Here is a 27411-nt window from a genome sequence, read left to right on the forward strand (position 1 = left end):
TGGAAAGGGGAGTTCTCCCAGTTCTTTCCTATTAGTGCCCAAGACAAGATGCTGAGGCACAGGCTGGCTCCCTCCTCTACTGCAGTGGAAATCTTCAGCTTTGAGAGCTGCAGAGGACTGGGAAAAGAACTGAATGGTTCTCACCAGGTGCAAAGCGCACAGCATGATTTGTTCTCTCCTCGAGTGGCTCTATGGGGTCAATGGCAATGTGGGGATAGTACTGGGTACAGTAATTATGAAATTATGTGTCTGGGATTAGAAAGAGGAAAGAGGGAAGGAATCCTAAAAGCAGGCAGGCAGGCCAGACGCTGTAGCTCACGCCTGTAATCCCAGCACTTTGGGAGGCTGAGGCAGGTGGATCACGAGGTCAGGAGTTCAAGACCAGCCTGGCCAAGATGGTGAAACCCTGTCTCTATTCAAAATACAAAAATTAGCCGGGCATGGTGGCAGGTGCCTGTAATCCCAGCTACTTGGGAGGTTGAGGCAGGAGAATAACTTGAACCTGGGAGGCGGAGGTTGCAGTGAGCAGAGATCACAGAACTGCACTCCAGCCTGGGTGACAGAGTGAGACTCCGTCTCAAAAAACAAAACAAAACAAAACAAAACAAACAAACACACACAAAACACAAAAAACAGGAAGGCTTCCTGAAGGAGGAAGACTTTGAAAGGGCCCAGAGGTATCTTCTGGATCCCTAAGCTTTTTGCACTCCAAGGACAGGCTCTCACCTATGTCTACCTTCTGGTGCTGGTACCCCGTGCTGGTGTATGTCACGTGCTGAAGAATGAACTTCAACAGCTTCCGGTCACTGGTAGAAATGATCAGCTGCTTCTGGCCTCTGCCCTGCACCACACAGTCTGGGACATCAGCAAGGGTGTTCAGTGTCCCCAGAGAAGCTGTCAGGGTGACCTAGGGTGGGTGAGGTAGAATGATGCTCAATGCAGGGACTGGAAAATATCTCCCTGGAAAGGTACATACATACCCAGGCCAGGAGCCAGGGCAGAGCACATAAGGGTGAGGGGAGAAGCACCAGGGTGCCCTTGACAGTGTAGGGCTGGCTCTGCAGGGAGTCACTGTGCTAGCGCCCCCGCCCCCAACCCCCCAAGTCCTGGGGCCCCAAGGATGAAAGGACCCATTTCTGGAAACATTCCCATCTCTCAGCTCGCAGGGTTCCGTTCTTCTTGGCTTCTTATTCCACCCACAGCCTTTTTTGACCTCTCTTTGACAACTCCTCCTCTTCCTCTCTCTCTATATCTCCAAATGGAGTTTTTCAGACCTTGATCTGGATTCCTTTTTTTTTTTTTTTTGAGATGGAGTCTTGCTCTGTCACCCAGGCTGGAGTGCAGTGCATGATCTCAGCTCACTGCAACCTCCACCTCCCAGGTTAAAGCAATTATCCTGCCTCAGCCTCCTGAGTAGCTGGGATTACAGGCATGAGCCACCACACCTGGCTAATTTGTTTTTGTATGTTTAGTAGAGATGGGCTTTCACCGTGTTTGCCAGGCTGGTCTCAAACTCCAATCCTAGACTCTTTTCCCTTCTTACTCCACACCTTCCTGCTAGATTTCATCTGTTTCCATGGCTTAAAACCCGTTCTTTTGCAGATGGGGTCACATTGTAGTAAGTCTCAGCTTACCTTTCTGAGATCCAACTGCTGGGACCTTTCACAAGCAACTCAAACTTGTTGTCTTCAAAATGGAACTACTGATTTTCCTCTAAAAACCTGTTTCCTCCCACCCTCACCTCCATTCCCTCTGCCTTGTGGATGGCACCTCCATCCACTCAGTTGTTCCAGGCCCCAAGGGAAGTCCTCCTTGCTCTACCCTTTTCTGCACACAGACAGCCCATCTGGCGGCAAGTCCTCTCAGCTCTGCCTCCAAAATGCAGCTAGAACTGGCTTACTCCTCTCCACCCCATTGCTACCCCCACAGCCACTCTCTTCTCTTGCCTTCTGTGAGTCATCGCAGTTATCTATTAAAGGAAATTGAATAGTGTCACTCCCGACACTGTTGATACTAGTCAGTCAACAGACACTTTCTAAAAACCGAGTTACAGGCACTGGGAAAACAGCAGTAAATGCCTTCATGAAGCTTGTATTCCAGTGTGGAAGAGAGATGATAAGCATGGAACTACGCGCAGCAGGGAATTCAGGTCCAGAGCAGGACTACGAAGAAGACAATATAGCCAGGCACCATGGCTCACGCCTGTAATCCCACTGCTTTGGGAGACCGAGGTGGGAGGATCATTTGAGCGCAGGAGTTCAAAACCAGCCTGGGCAACATGGCGAGACCACAACTCTACTAAAAATAAAAAATAAGTGACCAGGGGCCAGACACGGTGGCTCATGCCTGTAATCTCAGCACTTTGGGAGGTCAAGATGGATCACTTAAGGTCAGGAGTTCGAGACCAGCCTGGCCAACATGGTGAAACCCTGTCTCTACTAAAAATACAAAAAATTAGCTGGGTGTAGTGGTGCATGCCTGTAGTCCCAGCTACTTGGGAGGCTGAGGCAGGAGACTCGATTGAACTCGGGAGGTGGAGGTTGCAGTGAGCAGAGATCGCACCACTGCACTCCAGGCTAGGTGACAGAGTGAGACTCCATCTCAAAAAAAAAAAAATTAACCAGGTTTGTTGGTGCGTGCCTGCAGTCCCAGCTACTCACAGGCTGATGCGGGAGGATTGCTTGAGCCCAGGAGGTCAAGCCTGCAGTGAGCCATGATTGCGCCACTGCACTCCAGACTGGGTGACAGAGTGAGACCCTGTCTCAAAAAAAGAAGACAACATAGAGAAACAAGAACTCCATGGTGACAGGTGGTGGAGGCCTTGCCGATCTGCTCACTCATCACCCATTCCAACCTCTGACCAACATGTAAAGGTGGGAAAACTAAAACCACACTTCCCAGATTCCTCTTGGTTAGGGTTCTGGGCACAATTTGCATCCCACTGATCAGATATAGCACCATAAGATCTTGATGTGGAGCTGCGTAAAGTGGGGAAAGGAAGGCAGGGCACAAGCACCGTCTGTCCTACCAGCCCTAACCCTGACAGAGGCCACGCAGTGCCAGAGCCCATGGCTGTAGTGGCCGCTTCCTCTTGCACCAGAAGCAGCAGCAGCCAGTGGGTCCCATTCCTCAGTGTGGTCTGGGAAGTCCTCTCTGGAACTCCAGCCACTCCCAAGGCTAGAAGTTACGTTTTCTACACACCCTTCCATCCCCTCCCTCCTTGGGCTCATGTCTGACCTTGAACCTGGACAGGGACTCCGTCAAAGGCTGAGAGCAGCCACAGTTGAGGGAATGAGGACAGGACACCAAGTGCAAAGAGGGGCTGGGAGAAGGACTCACCTCATAGACGGGAGCATCGGGTCCTTCAAACTGGAGGCCTGGAGGACACAGGGAAAAGGAAAGAAAACTGCTCATGAGAGACACTGCAGCTCCCCGCTGCTCTCGCCAACCTCGTGGACTCCTGCACATCCTTGAGAGCTCCTTCAAGTGTCACCTCCCACCCAGAGTGTTTGCTGACACGTGCGCCTCTCCCCAGGGCTCTGTTAAGTGGTGTTTCGTGGTCTTTCTCAAACCCCAACGGTTCTAAAACCTCTGATGCCCGTCCTCAGTTTTGGAGGCTGTGAATTAATTCAGTTCCTTCAGGGAATCTCTGTTACTGAAGGGGAGGAAGCAATGGATGAATAATGAATCATCTTGTATAAGGCACCTGGAGTAGCCAAACCCATAGAGACAGAAAGCAGAACGGTGGTTGCCAGGGGCCAGGGAGAGGGACAGTGGGGAATTCAGTTGGATGGGTACAGAGTTTCCGTTGGGAATGAAGGAAAAGTTCTGGTGGTGACTGATGGTTGCACAACAACATGAATATACTTCATGTCACTGAAGTATACACTTTAAAATGGTTCAAATTGTTAATTTTGGCCGGGCGCGGTGGCTCAAGCCTGTAATCTCAATGCTTTGGGAGGCCGAGGCGGGCGGATCACGAGGTCAGGAGATCGAGATCATCCTGGCTAACACGGTGAAACCTCGTCTCTACTAAAAATACAAAAAAATATTGGCCGGGCATGGTGGCGGGCGCCTGTAGTCCCGGCTACTCAGGAGGCTGAGCAGGAGAATGGCGTGAACCCGGGAGGCGGAGCTTGCAGTGAGCCGAGATCTCTACACTGCACTCCAGCCTGGGCGACAGAGCAAGACTCCGTCGCAAAACAAAAAACAAAAACAAAAACAAAAAAAGTTGTTGATTTTATGTTTATATATTATAAATAATAATATATATGTTTTTATATAATATTAATATAATATATATGTTTCTATATTTTATATATATACTTTTTTTTTTTGAGATGGAGTCTCACTCTGTCGCTCAGGCTGGAGTGCAGTGGCGCAATCTCAACTCTCTGTAACCTCTACCTCCCAAGTTCAAGTGATTCTCCTGCCTCAGCCTCCCCAGTAGCTGGGACTACAGGTGTGAGCCACCACATTCGACAAATTTTCGATTTTTAGTGGAGATGGGGTTTCACCATGTTGGTCAGGCTGGTTTCAAACTCCTGACCTCAAATGATCCATCAGCCTCAGCCTCCCAAAGTGCTGGGATTACAGGTGTGAGCCACTGCACCAGTCCTTTTTTTTTTTTTTTTTTGAGACTGAGTCTCACTCTGTCATCCAGGCTGGAGTGCAGTGGTGTGATCTCAGCTCACTGCAAACTCCGCCTCCCAGGATCAAGCAATTCTCCTCCCGAGTACTGGGACCACAGGCATGTACCACCATGCCTGGCTAATTTTTGTATTTTTAGTAGAGGCAAGGTTTCACCATGTTGGCCAGGCTGGTTTCAAACTCCTGACCTCAAGTGATCCATCCACCTCAGCCTCCAAAGTGGTGGGATTACAGGCATGAGCCACTGCACCCAGCCCATTATATATATTTTATCACAATAAGAAATGAATCATCCAAAATGAAAAACAGTTTTTAAGATGGCTATTCAAGAACACTAGTGCTTGACCCCAAATGCATTTACTTTAGAATCTATCTCTGTTCTCATAGTAGGACTAATTCAAATTCGAATTCAAGTACATCCTCTCTATGTGGCCTTTGATAACTTACTAAACTCTCATCTCTGCTTCCCTGTCCCCTTTGTCCCCTGTCTGGGACCTTGCCCTTCCTTCTGTGTGCGACATGCCATCTGTTGATGTCCTGCATCCCCCTCTGTCTCAGGCAGTCATTCTCATCTCACCTGTTTGAGGTGTGGTTTGTGAAATTCAGGTATCTGTCATGTTCCTCAGTGCTGGACCTGGAGAGAGCTCGGCTGGGTCCATGAGATATGTCAGATCCCCAGGTGTCACCACACCGAGACCTTACTTGGAGGTCTTTTCTGGGGCTTGCAGGTTTCGGGGGGCTGTTTGCCTCCAGATGCCAAGAGCCCACAAGCAGAAGAAGACTTCACTGGACAGACCCACAGAATCCAACATCTCTGCACTGGGAGGGGACATCTGTGCCTGCAGGCTCATCCTTCTGGTCCCTCTGATAATATTCCACTTTATTCTGATGAGGAATGTGATGCTGAACTAGAGGGGTGTGTAAAAATCCATCGTGGAGGGCAGTTTTAACCAACATAAATATTCTTTTCACAATGCACTGCCGGCCAGGCTCAGTGGTTCATGCCTGTAATCTTAGCACTTTGGGAGGCCAACGCAGGTGGATCACCTGAGGTCAGGAGTTCGAGACCAGTTTGGCCAACATGGTGAAACCCCATCTCTACTAAAAATACAAAAATTAGCCAGGTGTGGTGGTAGGCACTTGTAATCCCAACTACTTGGGAGGCTGAGGCAGGAGAATGGCTTGAACCCAGGAGAAGGAGGTTGCAGTGAGCCAAGATCATGCCATTGCACCCTAACCTGGGTGACAGAGCAAGACTCCGTCCCAAAAAAAAAAAAAAAAAAAAAAAAGCACTCTTTACAGAGTGGCTTATGTTTTGCCTGTTCCCATGATGCTGGAGGACATTGAAAAGCCAATTATGTCCTAAGATTCTTTGAGGCACACAGATTTCTGTCCTCTCCTGTGTTATCTTGGAGCCCCAGGAGGTCACGGCTACTAAAGGAGATTCCCAGTTGTGGATACAATAAGGCTAACGTGAAATGAAATCACATCAAGCCAGGCGCGGTGGCTCATGCCTGTAATCCCAGCACTTTGGGAGGCCGAGGTGAGGAGATCACTTGAGGTCAGGAATTCGAGACTAGCCTGGCCAACATGGTGAAAACCCGTCTCTACTAAAAATACAAAAAATTAGCCAGGCATGGTGGCAGACGCCTGTGATCTCAGCTACTTGGGAGGCTGAGGCAGGAGGATCATTTGAACCCGGGAGGTGGAGGTTGCAGTGACCCGAGATCATGCTACTGCACTCTAGCCTGAGAGATGGAGCAAGACTCCGTCTCAGTAAAAAAAAAAAAAAAAAAATCACATCAAGCTTCTTGCCTTGTGCTGAGTACACAGCAGGTACCAATGAATGCCTGCTCCATACTTTTATTTATTTATTTTTTATTTATTTTTGAGACAGGATCTCACTTTGTCACCCAGGCTGAAGTGCAGCGGCACAATCTCTGCTCACTGCAGCCTCGGCCTCCCAGGTTCAAGCAACCCTTCTGCTTCAACCCCACAAGTAGTTGGGACTACAGGTGCCCACTGCCACATCCAGCTAATTTTTCTATTTTTTGTAGAGACAGGGTCTTGCCATATTGCCCAGGCTGGTCTCAAACTCCTGAGCTCAAGCAGTCCACCCACCTCAGCCTCCCAAAGTGCTGGGATTTTAGGCAGGCGTGAGCACAGCACCCGGCCCCTTTTATGTTGTTGTTTTTTTAAGAGACAGCGGGGTCTCACTCTGTCACCCAGGCTGGAGTGTATTGGCAAGATGATAGCTCACTGCAGTCTTGAACTCCTGCTTTGGACTCCCAAAGTGCTGGAATTACAGGCATGAGCCACTGCACCCCACCTCTCCCTCCTTTTGCCTTAGAAGAGTGAGAATGTTGTCTGGGGTCTCTCGGTATGTGGATGTACTTACCTGGGATTGGAACCGTGTGCAGGGGCATCACCTCCACTCCGTGGACTGGGTACCCAAAGGGGAGGTTGGGCTGGACCAGCAGGGGCAGTGGGCGGGGCAGCCCTTCTCTGCAGGAAGGAGAACAGAAACGTCAGCAGCTGCTCTGATGCTGGTCCCTGGTTCGTTCTCAAAGTGGTGCCTGTGCACAGAGCCTTGCCCTGACAATGTGGAGAAATCAAAATTGGGTTGTCCCTGTCTCCCTCCATTCTCGTCACCCAGGCTGGAGTGCAATAGTGCGATCTCGGCTCACTGCAAGCTCCGCCTCCCGGGCTCAAGCGATTCTCCTGCCTCAGCCTACCTAGTAGCTGGGATTATAGGAGTGCGCCACCACGCCCGGCTAATTTTGTTGTATTTTTAGTAGAGACAGGGTTTCACCATGTTAGCTAGGCTGGTCTTGAACTCCTGACCTCAAGTGATCCACCTGCCTTGGCCTCCCAAAGTGCTGGGATTACAGGCGTGAGCCACCGCACCTGGCCGCATTTTTGTTTTTGAGACAGGGTTTCACTTTGTCACCCAGGCTGGAGTACAGTGGCACAATCACGGCTCGCAGCAGTCTTGACCTCCCTGGCTCAGGCAGTCCTCCCATCTCAGCCTTTTCATAGCTGGGACTACAGGTACATGCCACCAAGCCCAGCTAATTTTTAAAATTTTTTTGTAGAGATAGGGTCTCACTATGTTGCCCAGGCTGGTCTCCAACCGCTGGGCTCAAGCAATCCTCCTGCCTCAGCTGTCAGAGAAGCCAGGACTATAGGAGAGAGCCACCATGCCTGGCTAACAAAGCATATTTTTTTTAAAAAAACCATGACCAGCATAGAAGAAGAAAATTATCAGACGGTAGGGGCCCACCCAGCTGCAGCAGCTAAACACCAAAGTCACATCTGAACTTCGTGGGAACCAGGATAAAAGCGATTGACAATCATCACATGGTCCTTAATATCCAAAGGAAGAAGTACACCAGTTCCTGAAGGGAGGTGGAACTTCTCCTACCGCTGAAATAATAAATAAACTAAATCACAAGAAAGTGTATACGGGAGTAATTGTTGTCACAACATTTTTAGAGGAAACAGAATAACTATTTTTATGGTTTTTTTGGTTGTTGATAACGATTTTTTTTGTGTGTGTGTGTGTGTGACAGAGTCTCGCTAGGTTGCCAGGCTGGAGTTCAGTGGTGCGATCTCAGCTCGCTGCAACCTCTGCCTCCTGGGTTCAAGTGATTCTCCTGCCTCAGCCTCCTTAGTAGCTGGGACTACAAGCACACACCACCACGCCCGGCTAATTTTTGTATTTTTAGTAGAGACGGGGTTTCACCATGTTGGCCAGGATGGTCTTGATCTCTTGATCTCATGATCCGCATGCCTTGGCCTCCCAAAGTGCTGGGATTACAAACGTCAGCCACCACACCCGGCCGATAACGATCTTTAGTCAAAAGCAAGCACATAGCACCATCCAGCAAGATTAGTTTTTTGAGGAACTACGGTACAATGGTTGAAATGTTAGCCTTCGGGGCCCAGTTTAACCAGGAGATCATTTAATTACCTTGAAAAAAAGATTAGACCATCATAGTGAATACTTACAGGAATATGAAAAAGGCGAAATTTTTAAATGGTAAAGAACATAAACAGGTAATTAACAGAAGAGGAAATACAAATGGCAATGAACACATGGAACATACTCAGCTTCAATCAGGGAAATGTGAATTTAAAAAAACATGGAATACCTTTTTCATTAAAGTTTGAAAATTTGATGATAGCAAACGTTAGTTAGGTGTATGTAAGGTGCGACACTTACCCACTCTTCATGAAAGTGTGAGTTCACACAAGCCCTCTTGAGGGAAATTTGGCAATATCTATCAAAAATAAAAAAGGCATACCCTGGGATCTAACAAGTAAGATGCTAGGTGAAAGGAGAAATGCTTGCATGTGTAAGCAATAAGACAAGCATAAGAATGTTCATTTCAGCATTGTTTGAAATGAACATCCTTATACGTGTATTTTTCTTTTTTCTGAGACGAAGTCTCACTCACCCTGTCACCCAGGCAAGATGCAGTGGTGCGATCTCGGCTCACTGCAAACTCCACCTCCCGGGTTCAAGCGATTTTCCTGCCTCAGCCTCCTGACTAGCTGGGATTACAGGCATACACCACCATGTCCAGCTAATTTTTGTATTTTTTTGTAGAGATGGGGTTTCACCATGTTGGCCAGGCTGGTATCGAACTCCTGGCCTCAAGTGATCCGCCCACCTCAGCCTCCCAAAATGTTGGGATTACAGGTGTGAGCCACCGCGCCTGGCCCTTATACATGTCTTAATGAAAAAGGAAATAATGTAAATATAATGTAATATTATTGTAAATAATGTAAATGTAAAAATGAAAGTTTTTCAACAATCTAAATACCTTTCAATAGGGAAGTGGCTTAGTAAAATGCAGCATATTCATATTCATAGCTATATTGCAATTAAGAGGGATGAACTAGATATACACATAGCTCTTAAAAACATTTCATACTCCTTTCCAGTTCTGGCCCCGGACCCTGCAGCCACCGAGATGTCGATGCCTAAGAAGAACGGGAATGCATTTATCAACTCCTTTTTTTTTTTTTTTTTTTTTTTTTTTTTGAGACAAGGTCTCGCTCTGTCGCCAGACTGGAATTCAGTGGCACGATCTCGGCTTATTGCAACCTCCACCGCCCAGGTTCAGGTGATTCTCCTGCCTCAGCCTCCCAAGTAGCTGGGACTACAGGCACGTGCCACCACGCCCAGCTAATTTTTGTATTTTTAATAGAGACGGGGTTTCTCCATGTTGGCCAGGATGGTCTTGATCTCTTGACCTCATGATCCGCCTGCCTCGGCCTCCCAAAGTGCCGGGATTACAGGTGTGAGCTACCGCACCCGGCCCTATGAACTCCTTTTAAAGGAGGGAGTCACGGTGGCCAAGAAGGATGTCCACATGCCTAAGCACCTGGAGCTGGCAGACAAGAAGGTGCCCGACCTTCATGTCATGAAGGTTATGCAGTCTCTCAAGTCCGGAGGCTTTGTGCAGGAACGGTTTGCCTGGAGACATTTCTACGCGTACCTTACCAACAAGGGTATCCAGTATCTCCATGATGACCTCCATCTGCCCCCAGAGATTGTGCTTGCCACCTTATGCCACAGCTGTCCAGAGACTGGCAGGTCTCTGCCTGAAGGTCTGCAGGGTGAGCCACCTGCAAGACCCACAAGTGGGGAAGCCCACAGCCTGCTGCCAACAAGAAAGCCGAGGCTGAGGCTGCGTCAACAACCAAATTCCAGTAAGAGGCAGATTTGGTCGTGGATGTGGTCAGCCACCTCAGTAAAATTGGAGAGGACTTTGTTTTGTTTTTATTTTTTTTTTTGAGACAGGATCTCACTCTGTCGCCCAGGCTGGAGTGCAGCGGCACGATCTTAGCTCACTGCCACTGCCACCTCCCAGGTTCAAGTGATTGTCCTGCCTCAGCCTCCTGGGTAGCTGGGATTACAGGCGCCCACCATCACGCTCGACTAATTTTTGTATTTTTAGTAGAGACAGGGTTTCACCATGTTGGCCAGGCTGGGCTTCTGACCTCAGGTGATCCACCTGCCTCAGCCTCCCAAAGTGCTAGGATTACTGGCATGAGCCACCACACCCAGCCAGAGGAGTATTTTGCATTGAATAAACTTATAATCTGAAATATATATATATATAATTGAATAAAAAAACAAATTTCAGAGTGATTTGTTTTTATGGTACCAAGTACACTAAAATACACAAAAAACCAACAGTGTATGTTTATATGGATATATATACACACACACACATATATATATAACATACATGTATATAACAGTATTTAAAAATAGTGTGGAATAATACATACCAAATTCATAATGGCAGACTCCTTAGCTAGGTTTACAAGGGAACCTATCATTTAAGAAAGGGACGAGAATAGCAGTGGTAGTGGTCAGGGGAGTGGGTTAAAATGGACTTTTTCTGGCCAGGCATGGTGGCTCATGCCTGTATTCCCAGCACTTTGGGAGGCTGAGACAGCTGGATTGCTTGAGCTCAGGAGTTTGAGACAAGCCTGGGAAACATGGCAAAACCCCATATCTACAAAAAAACACAAAAATTAGCCAGGCATGGTAGCATGCACCTGTAGTCCCAGCTATTTGGGAGGCTGAGGTGGGAGGATCCCTTGAGCCCAGAAGGTGGAGGTTGCAGTGGGTTGAGATTGCACCACTGCACTCCAGCCTGGGCAGCACAGCCAGACCTTGTCTCAAAAAAAAAAAAAAAAAAAAAAGAAAGAAAAGAAAAGAATAAAGAAAAAGAAAACAAGAAAAGAAGAGGAAAAAAATGAACTTTTTCTTAGAGGAGCATTACACATGCTGCTTTTTAATGGAAGTATAATGTAGCACTAACACACAGGATCAGATTGACCAATCAGCCTCAACTGAGTCAGAGATCTCATCCAGTATCAAGCTCTACTTGTAATTTCAAGGATACAGACAAGAGGCACAAACATCCTCTTAATTAGTCATCCTATATGGATTCCCGGGTCATTCCTTCCACATCAGTCATGCATTCTCCGGAGGATAACAGATGTGGTCTCTAAATGCAATTTTGCCAGATTACCTCATCCAACATGTAACGAAGAATGTAAATTATGAAACATCTCCTGTATATACTTCAGAGATTTATATAGCTTATGTGACATTGGCCAGGAAGCAAATGATTCTGGGTTATTTATCATATGTAATTTCATTAGCTGAAGACATCCTGCAAGAGCAGTGCCAACCTTCAGGGAATCCCTAATCTAAGGAAGGAGAGAGAGCCCAGCCTTAGAAGTACCAGTCTAAGGGAGGAGACATAGCCCTTGTAAGCATGAACCTTCCAGTCTGATGGAGGACTGTTTAGCTCTCATAGAGGCCTTGGACTGATGGGAAAACTACAGTCTCACCTTAAGGAGCCCTCAATCAGACAGGAATGTTTAGACACATGGCTTAGCTAGAATTTGAGGATCCCTATGGAGCAGTCAGCAATGGAAATTAAGAAAAGACAGTGTTGGGCCAGGCATGGTGGCTCACGCCTGTAATCCCAGCACTTTGGGAGGCCAAGGTGGGTGGATCACTTGAGGCTAGGGGTTCAAAACCAGCCTCGGCAACACGGGGAAACCCCGTCTCCATAAAAAATACAAAAATTAACAGGGAGTGGTGGCATGCACCTTTAATCCCAACTACTCGGGTGGCTAAGCCAGAAGAATTGCTTGAGCCTGGGAGGTGGAGGTTGCAGTTAGCTGAGATCGTGCCATTGCGCTCCAGCCTGGGCAACAAGAACAAAACTCCATCTTGAAAAAAAAGAAGAAGAAGAAGTGCGGCAATGGATTCATGCTCATGGAATTCACTGGTCTTACCATGTTCCCCATCATCCTGAAGCAGCTGGATTGATAGAACGGTGGAATGGCCTTTTGAAGTCACAATTATAATGCCAACTAGGTGACAATACTTTGCAGGGCTGAGGCAAAGTTCTCCAGAAGGCCATGTATGCTCTGAATCAGTGTCCAATATATGGTACTGATTCTCCCATGGCCAGGATTCATGGGTCCAGGAATCAAAGAGGGGAAGTAGCACTACTCACCATCACCCCTAGTGATCCACTAGCAAAATTTTTGCTTCCTGTTCCCACAACATTATGTTCTGCTGGCCTAGAGGTCTTAGTTCCAGAGGGAGGAACGCTGCCACCAGTATACACAACAACGATTCCATTAAAGTGGAAGTTAATATTGCCACCTGGACACTTTGGACTCCTCCTACCTTTATGTCAACAGGCTAAGAAGGAAGTTACTGTGTTAGCTGGGGTGATTGACCCGGGCTATCAAGATAAAATCAGTCTACTACTCCACAATGGAGGTAAGGAAGAGTGCACATGGAATACAGGAGATCCATTAGGGTGTCTCTTAGTATTACCATGCCCTGTGATTAAGGTCAATGGGAAACTACAATAGCCCAATCCAGGCAGGACTACAAATGACCCAGACCCTTCAGGAATGAAGGTTTGGGTCACTCCACCAGGAAAAAAAACATTACCTGCTGAGGTGCTTGCTGAAGGCAAGGGGAATACAGAATGGGTAGTAAAAGAAGATAATCAATACCAGCTACGACCATGTGACCAGCTGCAGAAATGAGGACTGTAATTGTCATGAGTATTTCCTCTTTCTTTTGTTAAAAACATGTTTGTGCATATACACACTTGTACTAAGAAAATATCTTCATTTTATTTCCTTTTCCTTTATCATGTGACGTAAGATTTATTGACTTCATATCAGCATCTAAGTATTGTTAACTTTATGTAATAGTATTTGGGTTGGGGATTGGTGTGTTTCTGGTCGTACAAAAGATAGTTGTATTATGTTAGGCATAATTATAACCTTATTATTGTCTTTATTTGAAGATTATGTATGATCTCAGGAGATGTGTATGGGTTCAAGTTGACAAGGGGTGGACTTGTGCTGGTTAATACTAAATGTCAATTCGATTGGATTGAAGGATGCAATATTGATCCAGGGTGTGTCTGTGAGGGTGTTGCCAAAGGAGACTGATATTTGAGTCAGTGGGCTGGGGAAGGCAGACCCACCCTTAATTGGGTGGGCACCATCTAATCAGACGCCATCGAATATAAAGCAGACAGAAAAACGTGAAGCGGTGAGACGAGCCTAGCCTCTCAGCCTACATCTTTCTCTCGTGCTGGGTGCTTCCTGCCCTCGAACATTGGACTCCAACTTCTTCAGTTTTGGAACTTGGACTGGCTCTCTTTGCTCCTCAGCTTGCAGACAGCCTGTTGTGGGACCTTGTGATCATGTAAGTTAATACTTAATAAATTCTCTCTCTCACTTTCTCTCTCTCTCCCCCCTGTTAGTTCTGTCCCTCTAAGAAAACCCTGACTAATACATGGGGTTTCACCATGTTGGCTAGGCTGGTCTCAAACTCCTGACCTCAGGTGATCTGCCTGTCTTGGCCTCCCAAAGTGCTGGTATTACAGGCGTGAGCCACCATGCCCAACTGGAGCTAGGTGTTATTAGCATCCCCATTTTACAGAGATTAAGCAGCTTGCCCAAGATCACCTAGCTGGCAGATAGAGGATGCAGGACCTGAATGCAGCCAGTCATCTTCCCGCGGCAGCACTGTTAACTACCAAGACCAGTTGCTCCTCACATAGCTAGGTGCACCAGGGTTGAAATCCATGCCAGCATCACCTGTGTATTCCACTGGCTGTCCAGCTTTCAACACCTCCTGATGGAGACGGTGCCTCCATCTGTCTTCTGGGGAGCCTTCCACTTGCATGTAATTTGGAGGGTAGTGGCTACTATGGTTTGAATGTGTTCCCCAAATTTCATGTGTTAGAAACTTAATTCCCAAATTCATATGTTGTTTGGAGGTAGGGGCCTTTAGGAAGTAATTAGGATAAGGTCATCAGGTAGGGACCCCATGATGGGACTGGTGGTTTTTGTTGTTGTTGTTGTTGTTTTGAGATGGAGTCTCACTCTGTCACCCAGACTGGAGTGAGTGCAGCGGTCCGATCTCAGCTCACTGCAACCTCCACCTCCCAGGTTCAAGTGAGTCTCCTGCCTCAGCCTCCTGAGTAGCTGGGACTACAGGCACTCACCACCACAGCCTGGCTAATTTTTATATTTTTAGTAGAGATGGAGTTTCGCCATGTTGCCCAGGCTGGTCTCAAACTCCTGACCTCAGGTGGTTCACCTGTCTTGGCCTCCCAAAGTGCTGAAATTACAGGCGTGAGCCACCATGCCCAACCAAGGGACTGGTAGTTTTATAAGAAGAAGAGGAAGAGAGACCTCAGCTGATGCATGTGCTCTTGCCCTGTCAATATGTGGTACCCTCCACCATGTTATGATGTAGCAAGAAGCCTTCACCAGATGCCAGCACCATGCTGTTAGACTTCTCAGCCTCCAGAATCGTAAGCTAAATAAACTTACCTTTTCTTTATAAATTACCCAGTCTGCAGTATTCTGCTATAGTAACAGAAAATGGACTAAGACAGTGGCTAGCTTCAAAAGTCAAATCTGGAGGGGTCTGATGCACCCTTTCCCTTCCTTTTGATTCATGAGTTAGGCTCAGTTAATTGAGCACTAAGGCAGTAACCTGGGGACAGTTCATTGCAGAAGCAACAACAATATGGGGACCAGATGGCCCTGGAGCCTGACCAGTTTTTCAGTGCTCCGTTAGTTCTTACCTGATTTCCTAGCCTGGACATCCTACCACCTATGGATTTGGTAAGGCCCCAGCATCCTTCTAACAAATTCCCTTTTGATACAAGCCAGGCAGAATCAAGTTCAGCCCTTTTCTTGTTTTTTTTTTGTTGTTGTTTTTTGTTTTTTTGTTTTTTTGTTTTTGTTGTTGTTGTTGTTTGTTTGTTTGTTTTTTCTCTTTTCTTTTTTTTGAGATGGAGTCTTGCTCTGTTGCTCAGGCTGGAGGGCAGTGGCACAATCTCAGCTCACTACAACCTCCACCTCCTGGGTTTAAGTGATTCTCCTGCCTCAGCCTCCCAAGTAGCTGGGATTACAAGCGTGCGCCACCATGCCTAGCTAATTTTTGTATTTTTAGTAGAGATTGGGTTTCACCATGTTGGCCAGGCTGGTCTCGAACTCCTGACCTCAAGTGATCCGCCCACCTCAGTCTCCCAAAGTGTTGGGATTACAGGCGTGAGCCACCGCGCCCAGCCAAATTCTGCCTTTTTCAACCAACAATCCTGGTTGATACACCTGAGTGTTGACACCCCTTGTAATTTAAAACAAAGGGATACACTCCTTGCATATAGCACAGGGTAGTATGCTCTCAACATATAAATGAATAAAATAGGGCACCTTGGTGATGACTACAAAATCACCTGCTATGATGGCCTGGGTGCATGGAGGATGTACCACCAGATGTTTCAAACTATCTCCATTCCTTTTGTTTTTTTTGTTTTTGTTTTTGTTTTTGCTTTTGTTGGAGACACAGTTTCAATCTGTTGCCCAAGCTGGAGTGTAGTGGTGTGATCCTGGCTCATTGCAGCTTCAACTTCCTGGGCTCAAGTGATCCTCTCGCTTCAGCCTCCTGAGTAGCTGGGACTACAGGCATGTACCATCATGCCTGGCTAATTTTAAAAATTTTTTGTAGAGATGGGGGTCTCACTATATTGCCCAAGCTGGTCTCAAACTCCTGGGCTCAAGCTATCCTCCCATCTTGACCTCCCAAAGTGCTAGAACGACAGACATGTGTCACCAATCCCAGCTTTTTGTTGTTGTTGTTGTTGTTATGAAATGTTTTGTACATACAAAGTTTTGTAAATCTTCATTTAAGGATGATTTCCTCGATTCCTTCTTTTTGTTTCATTCCTAATAGTTCCTCCCAGGGACCCTTGCAAGCGAGAGAATTCCTTCCTGCTTTTTCTCTTAAGATTCACACCCTCAGGACATAGGGAGAGCTTTTGTTGCATCTCAGAACCCAAGGGCCTTCATGACCTGCATTACCTCCTCTGAAAGTGTTCAAATTCAGCCTGTCTCCTCGCTTTCACCGCTGGGAGGTCGCTCTGGCCATAGGCATCCTGAAAGTTGTAACCTCCCTGCTCTTTGTTGGCTTCACATTTGCACTGATTTTTCGGGAACAGCCTGAAACAAGCAAGAGGACTGTAAACATGGATTGGGTGGGTAGGCTGGTGGGTGAGAGGAAACCGGAGTCCTAATCCAGTGTGTAGTTTACCCTGAAAATCTTCTTTCCTACACCCAACTGTTCTGAGATGATGAGACCCTGGAGTCCCCTGCACTGGCCCCTCACAGAGACAAGGGGACAAAGGGAGGGAAGCAGGGACAGAGGAAGGCTGAAGACTTTTCCTCTCTTGAATTGTCCCCAGCACCTAACTTCTTTAAATCTGAGAGCCACATGACTGTCAGTTGTATCTCACCCCACCATAAAAGGAGGGCAGAGAGACAGAGAAGCAGCATCTTTTCTGCAGTTTTGATTAAAAAAAACTACATGCTCTCCAAAGTTTTAAGGGATTTTGCTGGATGCTATAGAGAACATAGACTGGATCGTACAGACCAAGCCCTATCCTGGCTTGCAGTCACTTGTGCATTCAGCGCAGGCTTAGGAAAGCAAGGGAACCATCTGTACAATGGGCACAGTAGGGCATGGTACTTGAGGAGGAGCAAGGAAGATGTGTGCATTAAGGTGAAAGAAAGAACACGCAGTCTCTCACCAGATTCCATCGTAGGAAAAGAGGTTCCTGAGACGTTCCTCAGGCAGAAGCTTCAGCTTCTGGACACCTGGGGCAGGACTTGGGAGTTCTGGCTTGGGGCTGCTGAACACTGCTTGAAGGAACATGCTTCCGAACATAAATCCAACAATGCCAAGTACCAGGATTATGACCAATATCTTGAGGAGCCACAGAAATCTCGAGCTGTTGGGACACAAAAGAACAGATTACGTTAAAATCTTTTTTCTTGATTTTGTAATGTATATGAGACTGATAATTTCAGGAAAAATGTAAGCTAAGCACATAGCTTATATTGGTCACTAAAATCGATTTCTGATAAACAGAGGAGGAAAGAATCAATTTGCAACAAAGGGACTTAGAAAAATTACAAATAAAAGGATGGCAAAAAAATCCAGAAAAAAAAAAAGGTTAGAGGCTGGGCACGGTGGCTCACACCTGTAATCCCAGCATTTTGGGAGGCCGAGGCAGGCGGATCACGAGGTCAAGAAATCAAGACCATCCTGGCCAACATGATGAAACCCAGCCTCTACTAAAAATACAAAAATTAGCTGGGCATGGTGGCGTGTGCCTGTAGTGCCAGCTACTTGGGAGGTGAGACAGGAGAATCGCTTGAACCCGGGAGGCAGAGGTTGCAGTGAGCCAAGATCACGCCACTGCACTCCAGCCTGGCGACAGAGCGAGACTCCTCAAAAAAAAAAAAAAAAAAAAGGTTAGTAATGTTAATGTCAGCATAGCTAAATTCAAGGCAATAAAAAAGAGTATTAAATAGGACAGAAAGACCACTTATAGTGATCAAATGCATGATACCAAAACAGATAGCCGTGAACTTTTATCCACTAATAATAGCATTAAAATATACAAAGTAAAAAATGGCAGGATATGAAAGAAGGATTAGAAATACAAAGATAGTTAGAGATGCTGACATGTCTCACTTGATCAAGTCTCAAAAATATTTTAAAGCAGCAGAACAACAAAATGATATAATTTGTATTCTGTTAAAGAGCTCTTAAAACATAAAAATTGGCCACATATGCCAGGTGTGGTGGCTCATGCCTGTAATCCCAGCACTTCGGGAGGCCAAGGCGGGTGGATCACGAGGTCAGGAGATCGAGACCATCCTGGCTAACATGGTGAAACCCCATCTCTACTAAAAATACAAAAAATTAGTCGGGTGTTGTGGCGGACGCCTGTAGTCCCAGCTACTCAGGAGGCTGAGGCAGGAGAATGGTGTGAACCTGGGAGGCGGAGGTCGCAGTGAGCTGAGATCACGCCACTGCACTCCAGTCTGGGCAACAGAGAGAGATTCTGTCTCAAAAAAAAAAAAAAGAAACAAAATCCTGTTTTGCTTTTATTCACGCGGTTATTATATTGAATTTATAAATTAATATAGGGCAAAGTTACATCTCTACAAAATTGAGCTATTCTATTCAAGAATAAAAAGAAGGTATCTCAATCTATTCATATATATTTCCCTAATACAGTGGTAATTTGAGACTCTGTCTCAAAAAAAAAAAGTTGGCCACATATTAGGACACAAAGAAAACTGTAATAAAGTAGAAATCGTTCAGATCATACATTCTGACAATGCAATTCAAATGTAACCTGGCCGGGCATAGTGGCTCATGCCCATAATCTGAGCACTTTGGGAGACCTAGGCAGGAGGATCACTTGAAGCCAGGAGTTCAGGACCGTCCTGGGCAACAAAACAAGACCCTGTATCTACAAAAAATTGAAAAATAGCCAAGCACCATGGCATGTGCCTATAGTCCTAACTACTCAGGAGGCTAAGGCAGGAGAATCCCTTGAGCCCAGGAGTTCAAGGCTGTAGTGAGCTATGATCGCACTACTGCATTACAGCCTGGGCAACTGAGACCCCATCTCTAAAAACATAATAGGCTGGGCATGGTGTCTCACGCCTGTAATCCCAGCACTTTGGGGGGCCGAGGCAGGCGGATCGCTTGAGCTCAGGAGTTTGAGACCAGCAACATGGTGAATGTCTCTACTGAAAAAAAAAATAGCTGGGCGTGATGGCCCAGGCCTGTGGTCCCAGCTACTTGGGAGGCTGAGGTGGGACGATCACTTGAGCCCGGAAGGCGAAGGATATAGTGAGTCAAAACTGCACCACTGCACTCCAGCCTCGGTGTCAGAGGGAGACTCTGTCTCCAAAAAAAAAAAAAAACAAAAACGCCCACTGCTATTATCTAACATTGTCATGGAAGTGCTAATCAATGCAGTAAGATTAGCTTATGGAATAAAAACATAAATAACGAAAAGGGAAATAAAAAGTATTATTTACAGATGAAATGATTACATATTCAGAAAACTAAAATGTATGAGGTGAGAAGCTATTAGTAAGATTTTAATAGGGTACCTGGTGACAAAATATAGTAAAAAAATTAATAATAATAATTGTCTAATGACCACTTAGTATGTTCTAGACCCCCTGCCAAGAGCTTTGTGTGCATTATCTCACTTAATCCTCACAACAGCATAACAAGAGAAGTTTTATTTTTTGTTTTTCTTTTGTTATTGTTTGTTTTGTTTTGTTTGAGACAGAGTCTCGCTTTGTCACCCAGGCTGGAGTGCAGTGGCACAATCTCAGCTCACTGCAACCTCCACCTCCTGGGTTCAAATGATTCTCCTGCCTCAGCCTCCTGAATAGCTGGGATTACAGGCGCCCACCACCACACCCGGCTATTTTTTGTATTTTTAGTGGAGACGGGGTTTCACCATGTTGGCCAGGCTGGTCTCAAACTCCTGACCTCAGGTGATCTGCCTGCCTCGGCCTCCCAAACTGATGGGATTACACGCATGAGCCACCAAGGCTGGCCGAGAGAAGTTTGATTACTCCACGCAATGATCAGATGAGATAGCTGAAGCTAAATAGGAAAAGTAACCTGCTTTCTCGGTTATGACAGATGCAGAATTCAAAAGCAGACCACACTTTTAACCACTACCCTACAAAGGTTTCTATAAGCCAACAAGTCAGAAAACATAATGAAAGCAGAAATCTGCTTCAAATTAACAACATAACACAAAATGACCCAGGCAGGCAGATACTTAAGAAGAAACATGTGGGACTTATGTGGCAGACTCTTAGGTGGCCCATATGATCTTGATCTCTTGGGCGCTTAGCAAAAGATTCTTGGTTTTTAGCATTTAAGATGTGCCTATGGTTGGTACCAACTGACATTTCCTGAAATCATGCAGTCTTGAGTTATAAATCTTTAAGTCTATTGCCATGCTAGAATCTTATTAATGTATAGGAAATTTAGAGAGATTAAGTGCCTAAATGGCCTGCCCAATACTTGTATATTTTTAGTATCACACAGAACTAAAATCCCCGGAACTAGGAACACTCTAGACCTTACATGGTTTATTCCTCCTGTCATTTCAAACATTGAAAATGGGGCCTATCTGATTATTTGCCTGCTCACTTTATGTTTATATCTACTGCATTTGTACCAATATACATCAGGTTTGTGCAACCACTGATTTTTGTTGGATTTTAATCAGGTCTCACAGTGATCATTTAACATCTTCCTCTAAGTCTCATCTTGTGCTGTTATGGATTTTCATTTTGAAAATCTACACTGTATGGAAGCACATGTCTTTAATATCTCCAGACATTACATTTCATCGAATGCTTAAATTTTAGTGGGTAACTTAACAGGGGCCTCCCTGTTAAGTTCTGAAAAAGAATGGGAGGGAACAATTAAATATTTTTGGTAAAATGTGTTTTTTGTCTTGTGCAGAATATGTAGAACATACATTTTAATTTAGTAAATACATTTTAAAAGGAAACGATGCTCTGTTATCACACTGCCTTGGTCTGTTTTGTATGGTTTTGTGCTGCTATAACAGAATACCTGAGACTGGGTAATTTACAGGGAACAGAAGTTTATGTTCTGGAGGCTGGCAAATCCAAGATCCAGGGGCCACATCTGGGGACCTTCTTGCTGCATCATCCCATGGTGGAAGGTGGAAAAACAAGTGAGTGCATGTGAGAGACACAGCAAGAGGGGGCTGAATTTGTCCTTTTATGAGGAATCCACTCCTACTATAACGAACCCACTCCCATGACAATGGCATTAATCCACTCATGAGCGCAGAGCCCTTCCGGCCTCATCACCTCTTATAAGGCCCCATTTCTTAACATTGTCTAATTGGGGATGAAGTTTCCAACGCATGAACTCTGAGGGGCACATTCAAACCATATTATATAACTAAAGCAATTTTTAATCATAAAATTTCTGAACAGCTTGTAATTTTTAAAATACCTATTGGAAGTTGTTTACAGTTATTTTGTTTAAGTGTGAATTTTTTCCTTTTCTTGTCAATCTCTCTTTGGGGAAAAAAAAAGTGGGTTTCTGGTAATGAACTGAGCAGACATCTGATATATTACATGCCTTTTAAGCTGTGTAACTTAATATTTGTATACTCGATAATTTGTTTTACTATGTAATTGATAAAATTGTGATGTGTATTGATATTAGTTTAATGTGTAAGAATGTATGCTTGTAGTTCTCTGGGAGAAACAATTTGCCAAGTGTTCACCAGCTTATAAAACTCTAATGTGAGGCTGGGCCCGGTGGTTCACGCCTGTAATCCCAGCACTTTGGGAGGCCGAGGCAGGCAGATCACCTGAGGTCAGAAGTTCGAGACCAGCCTGGCCAACATGGTGAAACCCCGTCTCCACTAAAAATACAAAAATTAGCTGAGTGTAGTGGCAGGCACCTGTAATCCCAGCTACTTGGAAGGCTGAGGTATAAGAATCACTTGAACCCAGGAGGTGGAGGTTGCAGTGGGCTGAGATCGCACCACTGTGCTCCAGCCTGGGTGACAAGAGGGAAACTCCATCTCAAAAATAAATAAATAAATAAATAAATAAATAAATAAACTCTAATGTGAGAGCTTAAACATCTAAGTAAATAAAGCCACCTTTTAAAAAATCAAATTACTGAATATACATAAAATATAAAATCTGCACCCTTAAAAAATTAAAACTTTATTGGATTGTATGCCTGAAATGACACACATCAAGTTCTTAATTGTGATCTGCACTATTAAATGAACGTGTTTCTATAGTCTCTCTTTTTTCTTTCTTTTTTAGTAATGATCAAGAATTAATTTTGTCACTGAACAAATAAAGAATTAAGCAAATTACCACTGTATTAGGGAAATATATATATGAATAGATTGAGATACCTTCTTTTTATTCTTGACAGAATAGCTCAATTTTGTAGAGATGTAACTTTGCTCTATAGTAATTTATAAATTTAATATAATAACCACATGAATAAAAGCAAAACAGGATTTTCTTTTCTTTTCTTTTTTTTTTTTTTGATCCAGAGTCTCGCTCTGTCGCCCAGGCTGGAGTGCAGTGGCGTGATCTCAGCTCACTGCGAGCTCCACCTCCCAGGTTCACGCCATTCTCCTGCCTCAGCCTCCCAAGTAGCTGGGACTACAGGCACGCACCTCCATACCTGGCTAATTTTTATTTTATTTTATTTTATTTTATTTTTGTATTTTTAGTAGAGACGGAGTTTCGCCATGTTAGCCAGGATGGTCTAGATCTCCTGACCTCGTGATCCGCCCGCCTCGGCCTCCCAAAATGCTGGGATTACAGGCGTGAGCCACCATGCCCGGCCAGGATTTTCCTTTTTTAGAGCCAGGCTCTCACTATGTTGCCCTGGCTGGTCCCAAACTCCTGGGCTCAAGTAATCCTCCTGCCTCAGCTTTCTGAGTAGCTGGGACTATAGGCACACACCACAGAGGCTAACAGAACAGATTTTTTATCGGTCAAAATGACTCTAAAATTTATTAGAAGTAACACATGAGAATAGCAAGGAAGATATTAAAAATAAGAAGGATGGGCCGGGCGCGGTGGCTCATGCCTGTAATCCCAGCACTTTGGGAGGCCGAGGCGGGCAGATCATGAGATCAGGAGATCAAGACCATCCTAGCTAACGTGGTGAAACTCCATCTTAGGCGGGCATGGTGGCACGCACCTGCAGAGGCAGGAGAATCGCTTGAACCTGGGAGGCGGAGGTTGCAAAGTGAAACTCCGTCAAAAAAAAAAAAAAAAAGAAGGATAGCTATATTACTACTAAAGAGCAAAGTTACGATAAGGCCACAGTTATTAAAAGCATGTTACCAATTCAGGAATAAGCAAATAAGTGAATGGAACAAACCGAAGCTCAGAAATACTCTGTGTGTGTGTGTGTGTAATTTGAGTTTGCACTATCTTTGTCACATATTTCTGTAACATCTTAACTTCTAAATTTTCTAAAATGGTACCCAGAAAAATAAATACATTTAAACTATTCGAGTTATAGAAACTGTCTTAATCCATTTTGCGCTGCCATTACAAAATACCACAGGTATACCACGGAGTAATTTATACAGAAAAATTTATTTGGCTCACGGTCCTGAACACTAGGAAGTCCAAGGGCATGGTTACACAGTTTCAGCTAGATAGCAGAAATGCCTTTCAGTGTTTTGTAACATTGTAGGATGAACATAGTTACAATAATATATAGTATCAGGCTGGGCACTGTGGCTCATGTCTGTACTCCCAGCACTTTGGGAGGCCGAGGCGGGTGGATCATTTGAGGTCAGGAGTTCAGGACTAGCTTGGCCAACATGATGAGACCCTGTCTCTACTAAAAATACAAAAGAAATTAGCAGGGCGTGGTGGCGTGCGCCTGTAATTTCGGCTACTCTGGAGGCTGAGGCAGGGGAATTGCTTGAACCATGGAGGTGGAGGTTGCAGTGAGCCGAGATTGCGCCACTGCACTCCAGCCTGGGCCACAGAGCTAGACTTTGTCTAAAAAAATAAAATAAAATAACAAAAATTAGTTGGGCATGGTGGCGCGCGTGCGCACGCCTGTAATCCCAGCTACTCGGGAGGCTGAGGTGGAAGAATCACTTGAGCTCGGGAGGGAAAGATTGCAGTGAGCCGAGATCGCATCACTGCACTCCAGCCTGGGTGTTGGAGCAAGACTGCATCTCAAAATAATGATAATAATATAGTTTCAAATAGCTAGGAGGAAGATATTGAATGTTTGCTCCCAACACGAAGAAATGATAAACGTTTGAGAAGACGTATATGCTAATTATCCTGATCTTATCACTATGCTATGTGTTTATCACTACATGTATCAAAATATCACTATGTACCTCATGAATATGTACGATTATTATTTGTCAATTAAAAAGAAACTGCAGACCTTTTATGCATGATTCCACAGGTGGAGGAAAAGTCAAATTTGCCGAGGATTTGCCAGCTTTAAATTTATCCGCATCAGTATCAGGCCTCCCAGCTTCCTCCTTTTCAGTCACCCATGAAGGAATGTGGAGTCGGGGAAGTTGGGGAAGGGGAACGCTGCAATGAAAGCCTTAGCCAAGGACGTGGATGGATGCAAAGCTGCCTTCCTTTCCCCCATTCCGCCAATCCTCTATTCAACGTGTGTTGCTGCTTTTTGTTTGTTTGTTTTGTTTGTTTGTTTGTTTTTGAGACAGAGTCTCCCTCTGTCGCCCAGGCTGGAGTGCAATGGAGCAATCTGGGCTCACTGCAACCTCTGCTTCCAGGTTCAAGTCATTCTCCTGCTTCGGCCTCCCAAGTAGCTGGGATTACAGGCACTTGCCACCACACCTGGCTAATTTTTGTATTTTTAGTAGAGACGGGGTTTCACCATGTTGGCCAGGCTGGTCTTGAACTCCTGACCTCAAGTGATCCGCCCACCTCGGCCTCCCAAAGTGCTGGGATTACAGGTGAGAGCCACTGCGCCCGGCCAAACGTGTTCTTTTTCATGCTTACAAGATGTCATGTCACAAACATGTTATTGCATTTTTGTGAGATGACTTCTTTGTCAAGTTTAGCGATTGTTTTAGAGTTTTGGAAAATACAAACAAAATAAACTTTGCGGATAAAAGAATACCAAATGTATGTCTGATCCTTCTTCGTAGCTTATAAAAATTAATTTAGCCTTTCAAATGTACTTTACCCCGTTAATTATTATATCACTCCGTAGAGGCTCTTTAGCACGCGGGGCCACACAACCGCAGCTCACTCTGCCCTGCGGTGGGCGCCTGGATTTGAAAACCGACTTTTCCCTGACTCCGCGCGGACTGTGGAGGAGACCAAGCCGCCAGGCTCCCCGACTGTCCACAGCCCGCAGTCCCCGCGCCCGGGCACCCACATACCCCTGACGGCGGCTCCTCCCGTGGGCAGCAAACGGGCCCCAGGCTGGATCAGCGCCTCTGAGTTCCAAGCAGAGAGCCCCGAAGCCCGCACTCCCGAGCCGATTCCCACACTCGGGCGTCCCCGAGACACATTCCCGGCCGCGAGAGGCCACCTCCACGTGGAATTTTCCCACGGAAAAGCCAGCGCTCCCCATTCCTGGGGGTGCAGAGTTCGTTCCGCACGCGCCGTCACCTCGCCTCTGCAGCCACCTATGCGGGGAACTGGTTGGACTTAAGACTCCAACCGCCCGCTCCCTGGCTCCGGCGTCTGCGTCCCCAGCACCTGCCGGCTCTGCAGACGCCAGAAAGGACCCGCGGCGCTCCCGGCTCCCGAAGTTTCACCTCTCGCTCTGCTCTGCCCCGGGGACACTCACCCGCCCGAAGTCATCCCGAATCCCGCCGCCCTCAGACTGCCGGATGTCGCGGAGCCTAGCAGCCAGGCCGCCGACTGCCCCGCCCTGGCACCGACCCGGGCAAATTCTCGGCGAGTAGGGCAGGTGCAGGACGCTTGGGACGGCCCCCGCCCTTCCCTCCTGACCGCCCCCACACCAGCGCCCCCACCTCTACCCTGGACCTTTCTCCTCCGCTGCAGGTGATCGGGCTTCTCTCTCCCGCTTAAAGAAAAACACAATCCCCGCGTCCACCCCTAGTCTATCACCGCGGTCCCTACCGTTCCTTCCTCGCTATGCTGTGTCCCCGTGCCCTCCAACCTCGCGGCCTTGACCCACCTGCAGCTCATGCTGGGGGTCCCTAAATTCGGCCTTGGTCCCACCTCCACCCTCCAATTCACCACGCACTCCACACCTACTGTCCTGGCAAAAGATCCCAGGAACTGGAAAGCTGGGGTGTGGCTGAATCCTTCTAATGGGCAGGGACCCGTGCGACCACATAACGCCTGTGTGCCTGGAAGAAAGAGTCTGTTGAACTTCAGATGAAATTAGATTTGCAGGACCTTTTTCATAAGCCAGGCTCAGTGTTTCCCATGGCTCCTCTCACGCATGATTATATTGTATTCTAATGACCCAGCTGTCACAAATACAAGAATTTATTTTTTGAAACTGTCACCCAGCCTGGAGTGCAATAGTGTAATCATAGCTCATAGCCTCGACCTCCAGCGCTCAAATGATTCTCCCACCTCAGCCACCCGAGTAGCTAGGACTATAGGCACCCACCACCGCACCTGGCTAATTAAAAAATAATAATAATAATTTGTAGAGAGGAGGTCTCACTCTGTTGCCCAGGCTGGCCTTGAACTCCTAAGCTCAAGCAATCGTCCTGTCTCGGCCTCCCAAAGTGCTAGGATTACAGGTATGAGCCACCACGACTGGCAAGAATCTTTAAATACGGCGTGCAAAATGCATGCAAAATGGGGCCGGGTGCGGTGTCTCACGTGTGTAATCCCAGCACTTTGGGAAACTGAGGCAAGTGGATCACTTGAGGCCAGGAGTTTGAGACCAGCCTGGGCAACATAGTGAAACCCCATCTCTACTAAAAATACAAAAATTAGCCTGGGGTGATTGCACACACCTGTAATCCCAGCTACTTGGGAGGCTAAGGCACGAGAACATGAGAATCTCTTGAACCCAGGTGGCAGAGGTTGCAGTGAGCCGGGATCATGGCACTGCACTCCAGTCTGGGTGACAGAGAGTGACTCCATCTCAAAAAAAGAAAAAAAAAGAAAAATGGCCAGTGCTTTTTTTTTTTTTTTTTTTTTTTCGGAGTCTGGGAAAGTGAGTCTTGGAAAAGAGTAGAAGGAAATGCCAGTGTGATCTACAACTTTGATGCAGGTGAGTCCCAAGTTCAGGTCTGAGCTCCTTGG

The 27411-nt window shown here is 46.1% G+C and overlaps 1 protein-coding gene across 2 annotated transcripts in view; it reads right to left on the reverse strand.

Moving 5' to 3' along the window:
- The window catches only part of B4GALNT2 (beta-1,4-N-acetyl-galactosaminyltransferase 2), a 35803-nt gene extending 9823 nt beyond the window's left edge, over positions 1–25980 (reverse strand). The window contains exons 1-6 of one of the 2 annotated variants that reach the window (XM_054670290.1): positions 25967–25980; positions 17328–17528; positions 16603–16740; positions 7049–7155; positions 3340–3377; positions 727–907 (exon numbers count right to left, since the gene is read on the reverse strand). In XM_054670290.1, coding sequence (XP_054526265.1) covers positions 727–907; positions 3340–3377; positions 7049–7155; positions 16603–16740; positions 17328–17528; positions 25967–25980 — 679 coding nt within the window. Of the gene's footprint in view, positions 1–726; positions 908–3339; positions 3378–7048; positions 7156–16602; positions 16741–17327; positions 17529–25553; positions 25904–25966 lie in introns of those variants that run through there. The other variant, XM_054670291.1, reaches the window with a different exon arrangement.
- Positions 25981–27411: the final 1431 nt, after the last annotated feature.

This window comes from Pan troglodytes, chromosome 19 (assembly GCF_028858775.2).
Source record: "Pan troglodytes isolate AG18354 chromosome 19, NHGRI_mPanTro3-v2.0_pri, whole genome shotgun sequence".
NCBI classification, from domain to species: Eukaryota; Metazoa; Chordata; class Mammalia; order Primates; family Hominidae; genus Pan; species Pan troglodytes.